The sequence below is a fragment of the Dipodomys merriami genome, unplaced genomic scaffold (genome assembly GCF_024711535.1).
Source record: "Dipodomys merriami isolate MVZ:Mamm:240054 unplaced genomic scaffold, mDipMer1.0.p SCAF_5, whole genome shotgun sequence".
Classification (NCBI taxonomy): Eukaryota; Metazoa; Chordata; class Mammalia; order Rodentia; family Heteromyidae; genus Dipodomys; species Dipodomys merriami.
Window position 1 is genome coordinate 64278940 of NW_027206068.1, and position 16160 is coordinate 64295099.

A 16160-nucleotide genomic window follows, 5' to 3' on the forward strand; every position below is an offset into this window, starting at 1 on the left:
TTCCTTTTTAGGTCTGTTTTGCATGAACGTGAATGTACATGATCATCATTCCATGATTTTGTGATTGGGTATCTAAGTTCAATTTATTAGAAGATTGACTTTTTACACAACAAAAGATAGGCATTCTTTTTAAACAAGGATTTAAATATATTTGACAGTATTTTTATTGGTTAAAAACCATTTGAACATATTTAAGCAGAATATTTATTGCTGTTCTTATTTTATTTCTTATTGTTCATTTTCTTTCAAATTATCTTCATGATGTTTCTAGGCACTGAAATTGGCCAGTCCTCCATTCATGCCAGTCTCACCTCCCCGGAAGTCTGAAAGTGTGCTGATAATAAATGAGTAATTAGCCGGGTGCTGGTGGCTCAGGCCTGTAATCCTAGCTACTGAGAAGGCTGAGATCTGAGGATCACGGTTCAAAGCCAGCCCGGGCAGGAAAGTCTGTGAGACTCCTATCTCCATTTAACCACTAGAAAACCACTAGAATTGGTGCTGTGGCTCAAGCGGTAGAGCTCTCACCTTGAGCTGAAGAGTGCAGGGATAGGGCCCAAGCCCAGAGTTCAAGCACCACGACTGACAAATACATACATACATGCATGCATGCATGCATGCATACATACGTACATACATACATACATACATACATACATACATAATTATAACCAGAAAGTTTAAACTTGATTGCTTTTCTACTGTGGAGACCTTTCTTTGTAAGCCCTGTGGCATGGCATTTACCCAACAAACAGCATCAGCAAGATGATATAATCAACATTAAATGTTAACTGTGGGTAGCACTCATATGGAGGGTTACCAATACTGTTTCTGGGCCATCAAGGATCCTTTCTTCTTTCTGTCTACCCTTAGATGGCTTTGCTGTTCTCTCTTAAGTCCATAAGAAGGTGGGTGGGAGGATCTCCAGGCACAGGGATGCTGCTTCTTCATTTAATGTGAACAGCCCACATTGGACCGTTAGCTGCAATGCCATCTTGTACTCTGAAGATTTCTGGTATATATGGCATACTAGTCTTGTCTTACTGAGCCATAGCTTACTGATGGTTGGCTATGAGGTGATTTTTCTTGCCCTGAACTTTGAGCTCCAACTGCTTTTTCCAGGCCCTTCTATCCTATTGGTGGAGTAGGTAAGGGTGCAGTACTGGTATTCAAATACCAAGCCTGGAACCAAGGATGGAAAGGTTTAATCATTTACTTCATGTTTCCTGGTATCAAAGCAGAAATGAAAGTGGGTTTGAGAAACTGGATTGAAACATTTTAAATGAGAAGAGGAAGTCACGTTTTAAAGTTAGGATAATCTGAAAGATTGTGGACAGCACTGTACACGTTTGTGCACTTTGTAGTTGGTTAGAAACTCATCCTGTTCTCCGCGTGGGTTGTCTGTGTTGACATTCCACTAGTTTTAAGTGAAGCAGGGTAAGTGGAAGGAGATATGGAGGTAAGCTGAAGGGAATGGAGACAGCGCGTCAAGAAGACTAACACATGGCACTTCCATCCTAAAAGTTTGCTTTATTAACTACTTAAGTGGTCCATGTTGACAGTTGTGTCTCAAGTATCTTTTAGAAAGAACAAAAGGTACTTAACATTTTTCACACATAGGTAGATTATCATCCAAGATAAACAGAAAATACAGAATGTACTATTATTCATTTTCCTTATGTTTTTCTGAGAACAGGAAAGGTCTTTCTCCAAATTTCAATAAAATTAATGACATAAAATGCTACACATTTGTTTCAATGATTTCTAATGCTTTTATTTCTAAGTAATGTGTCCAGTTGCTTAGTTACTCTGAAAGAATTCATTCTGCAGTTTTAGAGTCAGAAGAACAAACCAATCACTAGTTCTTGACCTTCAACTTAAATGAGAAATGTAAAGACTGAAAAGGAGGAATGTGGTTCACCCCCACTCTTAACAAGTAATGTATAGCGTGTTCCAAACTTCGAAGCTCCATTTTATCAGTTAGAGACTCTTGGATTTTCCCTCACAAATTGGTAGCTTAACAATATTTCTCATTTCATCTATTTAAGAAAATAGTTTCTCTCTAAAAGCTTTCTGCCTGCTAATTGTTGTAGAACAGGCAGGAAGAATTAATTGTGCAGAAATTGGATGTCCAGGCCTAGGCCAGACGCTTCAGCTTGAACAAAGCCTTAGACAAAGGCCTTAACTATTTAGAAATTCTGTGATTCTGATGTTTTATCAGTTCTGGTTTCTTTTATGACCATGGACTACCTAATGAAGCATTTCTATGCCTCATTCTGCTCAGGATCTACAATTTGAAAGCCTTCAGAGACTGAAAAAAAATTATAGTCTAACATTTCATAGTCCTTTGGGGAAAAAAGTATATTGCATGTAAATTTAATATATGGGCATTTAAAATGGGACATTTTTTTGGAAATATAATTTCAATGTATTAAATTGATAATGGATATAATGTTTAGTTTAGTGTAACTTCTTATCTTTCCCTTTGCTTAGGGCTTTCCTGCTCATGAGTAGTACTCTACAGTTGGGCCATGCCTCCAGTAGACTTTTCTGTCCAAGTTGGTTTTGAACTGCAATCCTCCCAGTTTTAGCTCTCTGAGTACCTATTGTTGCAGATGTGAACCTCTGGTGCCCACTATCTTTTTCTTTTCTGTTACACTTTTTTGGCAACTTTTTTTAAACTCTAAAAAAGAAGGACATTTGGACCCATTTTGGCAGTTGGAGTTATGAGTATTTTTTTTTTCATTTTCACTCTTTTTGTATTAAGTAGATTTATTTACTTGAACATGCTTCAGACAAAACACTAGTAATATGATCAATTTAATCAAAGCTGAGGATTTTTAAAGTATTTTATTGTAAGACTACATAGCTATTCCTTTTTAAATATTTTTCATTATCTTTAAGTATGTACAAAGACATTTCAATTCAACATTTTAATTTATTGGTACAATGCATCTTTTTAGTATAATTTTTAAAAATAATCTTTAGATTTACAAAGGAGTTTCAGTTTAACATACCAGTTTATGAATATAATATACCTCGATCAATGTCATCTCTTCCATATATTTTTATTATTATTATTTTTCAAACATAAAATAAAAATTATTGTTGGATGCTGGTGGCTTGTGCCTATAATCCTAGCTATTCAGGAGGTTGAGATCTGAGGATCACAGTTCAAAGACAGCCCAGGCAGGAATGTCTAAGACTCATCTCCAATTAAGCATCAAAAAAAAAAAGGAAAGAAAGAAAGAAAAGAAGGAAGGAAGAAATAAAGAAAAGTAGGAAGGAAGGGCCAGAGCTGGATATAAATGCTCAGGATCAGTGCCCAACTCAAGTTCCAGGACCAACACAATGAATAAATAAATAAAAATAAAGATAGTAAAATAAGCTCTCATGTGCTATAGTCCATCTCTGTAGATTATTAACCATCAATTTACATGTGTTAAAGTGCTATAGAATTATACTTAGTGAGCAAAAAATATGGCTCATTAGTGCCGTGGAATTTTATGAAAACTCAATGAAATGAGCTCTTGCTTTTAATATACCAGAAAATGTTCAAACGTGAAATATTGTAGGTGGAAGTAAATACTTTGATGTACATTTTCATTCCTTATGACATATATTAAAAGCTTTGAAAGAGGATAGATGACATTAGCCACAACCTCACAATGGCTCCTTATCATAATTTTCAACTCAAACTAAAAGTTTAATTTTTGCAGTGGCATTTTCCTATCCCTCAAGACTGAGGAAGCCCAGGAATGAAGAGTGTATTGGAGAACAAAAAGAAATGAAAATCATTATTTCTACTCTTGTTATGATGGGGATATGGAAGTTGAAAGGGGGGACAACCTTTGAACATAGGAAGTTTCTGCTCATTGTCTAAGAAAAGCATTTATGTGAATTATTGAAGAACTTAATTTGGTTATCTATCATTGGATAATAAGTTGGATAATAAGCCCCTACTGTAATTAGCTAACATTTCTGCAAGTTGAGCTGGCTTTGGGTGGGTGCTTTTTCACTAAGGCTTATTGCAGTTAGCAGGATCTGAGTAGGTGCATTACCCTGCTAGGATGACTTTTCCATTTAGTCACAAGAGCTTTTTAAATGTGATTTTCTCTTATTCTGGTGACCTCTACATGAGTTCTCTGCAGTAAGTTAGCTGGACTTCTTAACTTGACATCACAGGGTTCCTAAGCCCCCAACAGAAGCTTCATGGCCTTTCTAAGACTACTTGGAATTGGCATACTTCCGCCATGTTGTTTTTGTTAGGGGAACTTATACATCAGCTTAACCTTAAGAGAAATCGGCTGCACAAGAGCTTCAACTGCAATCATGATTCATTCATTGGAAGCCACCAAGGCCACAGACCACTGTAGGCCTTGTAATATGATATGATTATGGTTAAAATAAAGAAAATAAGTGTATAGGCGAATTAGTGTTCAAGTGGTTTGTTGTAACGTGATAGGAGAATTATATCAAATTCATGGTTATAGAGATGAAATGGAGGTAGGCTACCAAATGGTAGCCTAGGTTTTGGGTATAAGATGTTCAAGTTTATATTACCTAGTTAATATCACCAAGTTTCATCTTGAAAATAAAAAATATTAAACATTAAAACGCTAAATGAACCAGGTGCCAAGACTCATACCTGTAATCCTAGCTACTCAGGAGGCTGAGATCTGAGGATCACAGTTCAGAGCTAGCCTGGCAGGAAAGTCCATGAGACTCATCTCCAATTAACTACCAGAAAACCAGAAATTGTGCTGTGGCTCAAGTGGTAGAGTACTCACCTTGAGCTGAACAGCTCAAGGACAGCACCCATGTCCAGAGTTCAAGTCCCACAACTGACCAAAAAATATACTAAATGAAGATATTATATTCTGATCTTCCAATGGAAAGCCTAGGATTTCTTTTTGGTGTATGCTTTTAGATAAGTGAGTGATGGAAATGGGTAGGGGGATGTATGGCTTGTTGATTTGGGGCTGTATCCAAGATGAAGGCTTTCCATGACAACTTTTCCTACGAATGCTTCCAATCAAAGGTGTGTTTTAACCCTTTTAGAGCAATAATCAGATTGAGAAGATCACCGGTTTGGAGAATCTGAAAACCCTGCAGAACCTGGATCTGTCTCACAATCAGATAAGCAGCCTCCAGGGCTTAGAGAACCATGACCTTCTGGAAGTGATAGACCTGGAAGATAACAAGGTAACGGTTTTTGGTTTCCATGTTTGCATTAGAGGACATATTAACATTGGCACCAGTATTCCATTATTGGTTCTCAAGGGCTGTCTCATGAAATGTTAGTCTTTTTCATAAAATTGCCATTCAACACTGATTATTATTATTTTATAAAATATGCTACACATACCTTCCATATCTCATTTAATGCTCATTGTGACATTATTATTGCTGTTTTTTAAAATTATTTTTAAGTTATATTGAAGTAGTTGTACAAAGGGACTTCAATGCAACATATCCATTTATGTGTACAGTGTCACCCCTCCCTCCCATCATTCTATTATTGGCATTTACACAGAAAGAAAATGAGGCCTAGAGAAGCGAAGTAACTTTCCTGTAGCTACACAACTTTGTTACTTAGCAAAAACCAGAGCCAGGATTGAAATAGAGAATGATTTGCCTCCAGAGTCACATGAAACTACAGGAAAATAAAGTTCCACTGGCCCAGCCTTCAGAAATGGGTGTAGTAATGCTTGAGGATAGGACTTTCTTATAGAACTAGAACAAGGTATAAAATGAGAGCTATAAGCATTATTTACAATTCTCTGGTAGCTGCAATAAAAGGAGAAAGGAAACAGGTGAAATTACCTTTGGTCATATACTTAACACAATATATCCAAAATACATATTCAGCACAAAATCTACATAGAAATTATTGAGGTATTTTACCTTATATATTTCAGACTGAGTTTTTGACAGGGAGTATGCATTTTACACTTAGCGAACGTCTCGCTCCATTCATCTTAGCTCTGCTTCACGTGTGACGTAGGCCCATGTGGCTACTAACTGCCATTTTGGTGAGTGCAGACTAGAAACATCTCATGATTCTCTACCATGTCAAAAGGCTTTTCAGATAACATTTGAAAACAATGAAGAAAAGATATCTTCAAGTGACAACAGGAATAGGTAGTTTTTAGATGTTACAGAGACTCTGCTCCTTTTTTAAAAAATGGCGGTATGTCCCAAAGGTAATTCCTTTGGCAACTGTTGGGTCTGTGACAATAACATAAATCCCGGGCTCCCCCTGGGCAGGTTGAGGAGCAACCAGCAGTACTTGGAAATGCTCTTTGAGCCATCTCGAGTCCCTCAGGGATTTCTCTAGGACGACTGAGAATTCTGTGTATCGGGGATGGAAAATTTGTCATGCAAAAAAAAAAAATCCCCAGCATTGTTTCTACTTCTTACCTGACTAATTTGTGATACTACTTCTTATATGAATTCTTATATGACTTTTACTTCTCATATGACCAATTTGTATTACTGGTAGCACTTTCATTAATATTCTTTATCTGGATTTTGCTGTTCATGTGTTGTAACTATATGTGATCATTTGAATGTCTGTCATTGGCAAATGTTTAGCGCAGCTGCTAATTTGATGGTGATGGTGGAGGTCTCAATCGCCTTCTACTTCTCTGAGGCCCTGCTAATATTTTCAATCATGCCTAGCACTTAAAAATCAGTCAGAACTATTCTCTGTTATAACCTCCACCCTTTCTTCTAGCAGCTGGATATTGGTCTAGGGGTGACTTAGAGATGCAGGGTCTTGGTTCTTGTCCCAATACTGTCTCTAAGATCCTTATTGGCTCACACTTCATTTATGATCATGAACAAAAGATACTTTGAGCCAGGTGCTGGTGGCTCATGCCTGTAATCATAGCTACTCAGGAGGCTGAGATCTGAGGATCACAGTTCAAAGCCAGCCCAGGCAGGAAAGTCTGTGAGACTCTTACCTCCAATTAACCACCAGAAAACTAGAAGTGGCACTGTGGCTCAAGTGATAGAGCTCTGGCCTTGAGCTGAAGAGCAGAGCTCAGGGACAGTGCCCAGGCCCAGAATTCAAGCTCCATGACTGACCAAAAAAAAGAAAAAAAAAGATATTTTGAGGTAACAACACAATCCGAATCTAGAGGCCACTGGTGGAAGTTTATGGAGAGTGATGGAGTGTGATCAAGGTTCATCACATGCACATACAGACATCTCAAAATGAAACTAAAAAGAATATGGGGAAGAATAAAGTCAGCTTGATCTCTTCCTAGATTTACATTTGTTAGGCCTGAAAATAGAGGGATTGAAATAGATGATTGAGGTCCCTGAGGTTGACAGGGTCTGACAGCATTGGGACAAGGCACTCAGGGCTCGGGTGTAGGAGGTGCCATGAGGGTCAGATGGGCTACTGCTGGTCAGTCTCTGTTCCACCTGGACAAGGTACTGCTGCTGTGGGATTCAGATAGAATGGAGGCCTCTTTACCTCCAGAAGGGCTGGCCATGGTTGGATGGGTGCTATGTGGTTTCAGCATGCTATAATCTTGGATAATAAGCACTAATGACGAATCAGGCAGGATGGAGGGATAAAGAATACAATAGGTGGACTGAGCTAGGGCAGCTCTCCAGAATGGAAAGACAACATCGCTTCTCTTGGAAGCTAATCTTGTTACTGTGGCTTGAATTATGCCACCCAAAGATAGAAATGTCCAAGTACTCTCCTGGAACCTTTGAATATCCTCTTGTTTGGAGAAGGAGGAGTTTTTATAGACAAGTCAAGGATCTCAAGATGAGATCAACTTGGAATTAAGGAGGCCGTAAATCCAGTGTTCTTATAAGAGATAGAAAGGGAACAAAACAGACAGATACAGATGACAAGATGTGGAGACGTCTTCATTCATTTGAAGATAAACACAGACACTGGGGCTGTGTTGCTAGAAGGCAAGAAATGCCCAGTGCTTCCGGCTGCTGGAAGAGGCATGGAAGGATTCGCTTCTAGTCTTCAGAGAGAACGTGGGTGTTAGGAGTCCTTGATCTCAGGTTTAGTTTGTAGCACTGTAAAAGTAAGTTTCTAGTTTGTTGTAGTTTGTTATGGTAGCACTCAGAATCCCATACACTAGGTGATACAATGTGTCTGGAGAATGGAAAATGGCCTTTTATCATTTCTGCTTTCTTTATGTTTTATTTAGGAAAACTTCTCTAGCTTAAGACTAAATATTTTGTATATATTCTTACCCTTCCAAGTTTTGACTTTTTTTCCTATTTAGTCTTTTTCCAATTAAGATTTTTTTTTTGGCAAATAAGCCTCTAATTCCCATATGGGAAAAATTTGTCCCAACATATAAAACAATCTGGCTTAATAGTTTTAAGATATTCTATTAACTGGCTGTGAGGACTTATTGAGTAATTTATATATTGAAATTTGTTGCATTTATGACTTCCTGTTAATAATAATGTTGCAATGTATCTTTTTGTGCAAAAATGTTCACATGCATTTTTAACTATTTTATTAGAGTAGGTTATTGGATATATTGAGCATATCGGTATGGGCATTTTAAAGACTGTTGATGCATTTCTTGAAGGTTCATACTGATTATTAACTCCCCCTGCAGTTCATGAATTTAGAATACCTTATTGTTAGCACAACCCACTATACCTTTGTCAACCAATATTATTTTAAAATCGTATCAGTCTAGTAGAGAAATGGGACTTTGTATTCTATTTTATACAAATCTTATATTATCAGTGAAGTCAGACATTTTTTCCTGACTATTTGGTTTCATTTTATAAAATTACCTGTTCATGCCCTCAACTGTCATTTATTTTGTCGTGGTTCTTTTGCTTTTCATTGTGTTTAAAGTACTTTTGATACACATGTTAAGATAATTTAAATAACTCATAAAATAGCTCATACCTTTATTACTATTGTTATTATTGTTGTTGTTGTTGTTTGGTGGTGGTACTAGAGTTTGAACTCAGGGCCTCATGCTCTTGCTCAGTTTTTTTCCCACACATCATTGATGCTTTACTGCTTGAGCCATGTCTACACTTCCAACTTTTTTCTGGTTAATTAGACACAATAGTCTCTTGGATTTGTCTGCCTGGGTTAGCTCTGAACCTCAACTCTCAGATCTCAGTTCTCAGCCTCTTGAGTAGATGAGATTACTAGCATGAGTCACTAGTGCTCAGCTTATTTTAAGACTTTTTTATAAGCTGGGTGCTGGTGGCTCATGCCTGTAATCCTAGCTACTCAGGAGGCTGAGATCTGAGGATCACAGTTCAAATCCAGCCTGGGCAAGGAAAGTCCACGAGACTCTTATCTCCAATAAACCACTAGAAAACCGAAAGTGGCACTGTGGCTCAAGCAGTAGAGCACTCGCCTTGAGCTGAAGAGCTGAGGGACAGAGCCCAAGCCCAGAGTTCAATCCTCATGACCGACCAAAAAAAAAAAAAACCAAACTATTTTATAAAGCAATTTCCATTCTGAGTCTGATAGATGTTCACCTAAACTCTTCTTCTCTTAACCCATAATATATTTTGTGTAATAGTTGAAATAATGATTTAAATTGACTTTTACCCTAGTATCTAATAGTAATACGATGATACACAGCTACTATCTATTGAGTACTCATTATATCTCCAGCATTCTGTTAAATAATTCCCATTCATTGACTCATTTAAGCCAGTAGTCCTATTGAATGTTTTTCTTGCTGATTTGTGGCTTACTTTTTAAAAACACAATGTTTTATTGGTCCATCTGTTGATTCTTATTCCAGTAATGCATTGATCATTGTCATCATTATCATATCATCTAGTTGATAGAGCCTCACAGCTTGAGAATGTGGACAGATTTTAATATAATAAGTAGCAGTGGAAAACCATTCTAATAGTTGTACCCAATAGTTTCCATAGAAATATATGTATATATACACATATTTTTTATAGGCATATTAAATTGTTTTTAAAGTGAAGGTCCGAACGAGTCCCTTTATATCTGAATAATGACGATTGGAGAGCGTGTTCAGGAAGGAAATGGCAGAAGAGAAGCTAGCAAACTTCCGAGGTTGGAGAGCGGTGACCAGCGTTATTAGTTAGGAGTTGCCAGCAGGCCATTTGTGACTGCAGATGGCTGAAGTTCCTATAGGAATGTAATCTTTTGGGCAATATTTCACTTTCAGACACCTGGGGAGCCATTGTTCCTATGCAGTCTGTAAAAGTCTGTTGCACAGTCTGGAGTTTCTGGCCTGCAGAACAGAAGTCTGCTGAGGAATGAGGATGTGCGGGGGAGGGGGATACTTGAAGGACCGCCAGTATCTGTTACACTTTGCTAATTCAACAGAGAGAGCTGCCCTCTTGTCAACCTCATCCTACCTTTGGGAGGAAGAAGAGAGCTGGCTTTGTGATTGACTCTCAAGAACCCATTCATTTGAGTGGACATTTTAGTGGGCATGTAATTTTGTATAGCACATGATCACATTATAGTCATGGTATTTGTAACGTAGGAGATATTTGCATGTTAATCACCACAATCATCACTATCTTCCAAAATGAGTGCATGCTGTTATTACTTAGACAGGACCATGTTTGGGCTGATTTACCCAAATAATGATGGAGTTCTTTGTAAATTGGAAACTTTATTTTTTGCTTTTCTTAATAATGTGAGACTGGATTATTTATTTATTTATTTTTACCAGTCCTGGGACTTGAACTCAGGGCCTGGGCACTGTCCCTGAGCCTCTTTGTGCTCAAGGCTAACTCTCTACCACTTGAACCACAGTGCCACTTCTGGCTTTTTCTGAGTAGTTTATTGAAGATAAGAGACTCACGGATTTTCCTGCTCAGGCTGGCTTCAAACTGCAATCCTCAGGTCTCAGCCTTCTGAGTAGCTAAGATTACAAGGCATAAGCTACCAGCACCTGGCAAGAGACTGAATATTCTTAAATGTAAGTTTTGCCTGTCTGATGATTTGTTTAGTGTACCCCTCTTGATGTGGGATAATTAGCTCATATCTTATGCACATGCAACTCCTCTGATTGCCCTTTAGAAAGGATGTACCAATTTCCACTCTTGACAGTAATGTCTGTAGGTACATGTGACCAGACATGGTTGGTGAGACCTAATGAATGAGTTGTAAACTTCCCCTGGCTGGCTGCTAGATGGAAAAATCAATCCATTTATCAAAAGTTCTCATGGAAAAAACAGGAACCAAGTTCATTTTTCTCATTCCTGAATAACACGATTTAAAACAATTGATCTCTTCCTTGTAGATGAACCAGTGGCAGCCTAATTGACCATTTAGTCATCTTGTGGGAAAAGATGTATATAGTACTGTGACACTTTAGCCAGGTTAATGTGTGCCCATTGAGGGTTGCAACTCTCCGTGTTACATCTTTGAAAATGGAATCTTTGTACATGGTGCTCACATTTATCCCCCGACTTAGCTTTGGGACTAATTTGCAGTGTAGCTGTATTTTGTGGCTGGGTATTTCAGGAGTTACTGGTGATCCAGCTGTTGGAATGTATTTATTTACAAGCCTTGCAGTAATTATATGGGGGGAAAGTAGAAATGAAAAAGTTACCTTTTTAAAGTTACCTTATTGTGAACATCCAGTAGCTATGCCTGAAATAAAATTGTATTTTTGTCAGCTGTAGAAAATTTATTTTCTTTACTTACTTTATTATTATTTTGTTGTTGTTGTTGGTCGTGAGGCCTGAACTCTGGGCCTGGGTGCTGTCCCTCAGCTCTTCTGCTCAAAGATAGCACTCTACCACTTGAGCCACAGTACCACTTCTGGCTTTTTCTACTTATGTGGTGCTGAGGAATTGAACCCAGGGCTTCACGCATGCAAGGCAAACACTCTACCACTGAGCCACCTTCCCAACCCCAAGCTGTAGAAAATTTAAAACTATTGTTCCTTAGTTTGTTGAGGAGTGTAGCAGCCCTGTTGCAATCCAAGCCTTATCCTTAGCTAAATTAAGACAGCCTTGCCGCTCCCTTATTTTAAAAATCACAGCATAGAGCCTGTACAAAAAATGTTTGCACAACATAATTGTACAGTTTAGCAAAAACCAAATAATCAAATCTAACTTGGGCACCCATCAAGCAGAATTACAAGTTTTGATTTTCACCTTTCCTTAAAACAGTTCTCCCTTAGTGAAGGTAGGGGTGAGGTTGGAAGGGATGGGGGAGAATGATGATAGGGTGATGTTGATCAAGTTTTTTCCATAGTATTCATATACTACATTGTTGAATGGCAACTCCTTTGTACAACTACTTAAAGATAAGAATGATTAGAATAAAGATAATTGGTTTGGAAAAAATTCTCCCTTGTGGAAAAAGTAATAAAGCGCCATATGTCCTGCAGAAGGTGTTATATAGCCAGTCATCTATGAGCAGGGGAGAGTGGCTAGACTGGATAGGGAAATTGCAGGGCTGGGGGGAGGAGGAGGGGTGGGGACAGCCGTGGTTTTACTGTTTCTCTGATTTTATGTGCTATTTTATTTCTTCTTAAACATGGATGACAGGAGAAAGCTTACTATTCTCTAGCCCAAGAGGAGAAAAGAAAACATGACTGTATATGTTCACGTTTATTGAACGGAAATATAGTGAGTCCTGTGTTCTGCATAGCATTGTGGATGCCTCAATAAAGAGCTGGATATTCAGCCGAGCAGATTTTAAAGAAGTTGAATTGAAAGGCTCCAACAATACTGACTCCTATTATATATTGTGTTTCCTTTGTCTTTGTGTGTTGCTTTTGGGTCATTTTTATTTTTATTTTTGAATAAACAGGTTGCTCAACTGAGTGAAATAGAATACATTGAAAATCTTCCTATCCTTCGAGTTCTCAATCTTCTTAGAAATCCAATTCAGGTGAGAGGTTGTTTACATTACAGGAGGGGTTTCTCTTTACACTCTCTGTCTCTCTGTCTCTCTGTCTCTCTGTCTCTCTGTCTCTCTGTCTCTCTGTCTCTCTGTCTCTCTGTCTCTCTCTCTCTCTCTCTCTCTCTGAATGATTACAAGGAATAAGTAAAGCAGCAAGTTAACTTGTTGGTGTTGGTGTTTTCTAAATAAGATCTTTCGTGATTAATAAGCTGTTGCTCCACTGTCAGTACAGGTAAAGCCTGGAATCAAGTGTCATTTGCTTGCTCTGCGAGGTCATTCGTGATGCATCCTGGGCAGCAAGAAAGATGACAGGAGAGAACGTAGGAGATTGCAGAGGGGCCTTCCTCCATGGAGAATCCAAGGCTCCAAAAGTGTAGATAAAATATGCCTCCTATTTTAGAACAAGAGAGAATAGTTAAGCTTAGATCCTTAATTTGCCTGGATATAGCCATGAAACTAGCAGGGGAATAAAATAATTACTGAACAAAATAATGTATTTCCTAGGGTTTCTTAAGCTCTGGGGTTTAAAGATCAGGGAGAGTTTTTCAGGTTTCTCTCTCTCTCCCTCCCCCCATTGATAAATTCATTGTCTTGACTCTTTCCCTTCCCTCTTTGTCCATCTGTCCATTATGTTTCTTTCAAGGAAGTATATATCTCTGGGTGCCATTTCTGTGTATTTTAATGAATATGAATAGGTCTAGACAAGTGAATAAAGAAAATGAGAAAGTTTAAAAAAGAAAAACAGGTGTGGGAACAGTGACAGATAACTCAGAATCCTCTGTGAGAAAGTGGGGCTTCAAGTGGCCATTACATCCTAGTTTCCCTGGAAAGTGTGTATACATGCACACCGACAATGATCACAGACCTTTTCATGCATGCTGCTACATGTAAAAGGACATGGGAGAAACTTAAGTTTTTTAAATTGGCATAAGTGGACAAGGTAAGTGGTATAAGAGTTAATCAGTGGTATAAGATTATAAGATTTGTGGGGTACAGTGTGATAATTTTGTACATGGATACAAATCAGGGTAGTTAGCATGTCTAGCTCCCTGTATATATTGGGAATCTAAGTAAAAGATAATTCTGTGTGTTCATTTCATATACATCTTCATCCCTGAAAGGCGTCATCTACTAATACTTTGCCTTTCAGAAAGATGTAGTTTCTTGTGTGAAAAACTCAATTACAGAGAAAATCCATGTGCAGCAGATGGCAGGGAGTAATAATACATTTGTGAATGTTATTTTATTACTGTACAGCAAATTCCTAATGAATAACATAAATCAACACAAAGGAACACAAATAATAAGAACATAATAAGAACTGGTGAAAAAAATACATTTCCAGTAATGAAACTCTTTGGAGTTAGAAGATAGGGTCTCAAGAATCTTTGATGAGATATTTCACTCCTCTGAGGCTTGTTTTCTCTCTTTAGAAATTCAGATCATCCTACCAGCTCTGCTTTATCTCACAGGGAGATTAATAAGATCTCCGCATTTCAAGAGCTTTAGAAATTGTAAGGCACTGCCTGCCCCCGAGGGGCTAATACAGAAGGGCTGGCAGGTGGGAGCGTGGGAATGACAGTGGTTCACCACGGCCTGTTACAGTCAAATGTTGGCCCTTGCTGATTTGGGGAAATGATGGAAGTTAAGTATTCCTCCTATTCTTTTAAATAGGAAAAAACTGAATACTGGTTGTTCGTAATATTTATGCTACTGCAATTAACAGAATTAGATCAGAAGAAGATTCAAGTGGAAGAAAAGGTATGTAATGGTATTGCGTCATGTATTTAAGGGTTAATATACTCAGAGATATCTGCCTGTTGCAGAAGCCAGATAGTCACATCCTCCAGATGTATGCATTAGGTAAAAGGATTCTTTATTTGGGGGCTGTTTCCTTGTCCTTGGATATGTCAGATGAACCCTCTGCGAAGCTGAGCATCAACCACGTAGTGACAGGCGCGCCACTGGGACAGTAAAAGTGTGTTAGGGAGGGGCACATACACTCTTCTACCTAGCTATGCCACTAGTGCAACCTTGCGTTTTGCACTGTCAATGAAGACGGGATGTGAGCTCTCTCTGTGTTATTCTAAGATGTAGCAGTAAGAGAAAATCCAATGTCATCCCACATCATTGACAAATACTCAAAAAGTTACTACTCTGGAGTTCAAATTCCTTTTGTTTTGCTCTTCAAAATAAGAATTCATCTGGTCACACAATCCCAGAGAAACCAGCCTTTGAATGTTAGCACCTGCCTCTGTCTCTACCATAGCGGTGGTAGAATTCTCCACTAATGAGAGATTTCTGACACAGGATGCAAATTCACCGTGGGAAGGAAACCAGGTATATAAATAGGCAGAGAGACACATAGTCTTTCTCACAAATGCCTTTCTGCAGCCCAGACTAATAATAGTCACAGGAGCTCCCCTATTACTATTCTCACACTTGAAGACACTTAGTGGATTTTTTTCTTTGCCTTTAACATTTTGCAAGTAAAATTTAAAACCATGCATGCACTTAATGGTGTGGTCGGGAGGGGAGTGTATGTAGAAGGATGGACAAAATAGAAAAGTATACAAGTCAGTGGAAAACTTGGACTAAAAGAAGAAGAAGTTTTGGTAGGATGTGAGAACAGCTAAGAGGGCCTGAGGGGGGAAAATTGCCCGGTATCATCTACCTAGAATCCATCTAAAACCGTGAATTTTATTCCTTCTTCGCGTGCCAAAAGCTGAAGTGTTTATTATAGTAAAAGTAATAATAAACTTTAGAGGGTTTTCATTTATTTTGTTTTTTCTTTCACATAAACCAAGGAATATACAGAAGTACATCAAAGAACTCCACTTGATTTTTGTTTTGTTTTGTTTTTGTGCCAGTGCTGGGGCTTGAACTCAAAGCCTGGGTGCTGTCCCTGAGCTTTATTGCTCAAGGCTAGTGCTCTACCACTTCATTGTAGCTCCACTTCTGGCTTTTTTGGGTGGTTAATTGGAGTGGTTAATTGGAGCTAAGATTCTCATGGACTTTCTTGTCCAGGCTGGCTTCAAACTATGATCCTCAGGTCCTCCAGAGTAGCTAGGATTACAGGTGTGATATACTAGTACCCAGCATCCATATATTGATATTTAAAAAATAATTATCATTACTGAATTATGGGGTGGAGTTGATACAAAGACCAAATGCAAAGGTTCATGGGCACATGGTCAGTTATTTTTTAAATTTTTATTTATTTATATATTTATTTTGTCAGCTGTGGGGTGTGAACTCTGGGCATGAGTGCTGTCCCTGC

At 38.3% G+C, this 16160-nt stretch overlaps 1 protein-coding gene across 2 annotated transcripts in view; it reads left to right on the top strand.

Moving 5' to 3' along the window:
* Positions 1 to 16160, top strand: part of LOC138809807 (leucine-rich repeat and guanylate kinase domain-containing protein-like) — an 89766-nt gene that overhangs the window by 23951 nt on the left and 49655 nt on the right. For both annotated transcript variants that reach the window (XM_069996792.1, XM_069996793.1), the window contains 3 exons: positions 5059 to 5202; positions 12788 to 12868; positions 14555 to 14641. In XM_069996792.1, the coding sequence (XP_069852893.1) occupies positions 5059 to 5202; positions 12788 to 12868; positions 14555 to 14641 (312 nt within the window). The remainder of the gene's footprint in view (positions 1 to 5058; positions 5203 to 12787; positions 12869 to 14554; positions 14642 to 16160) is intronic.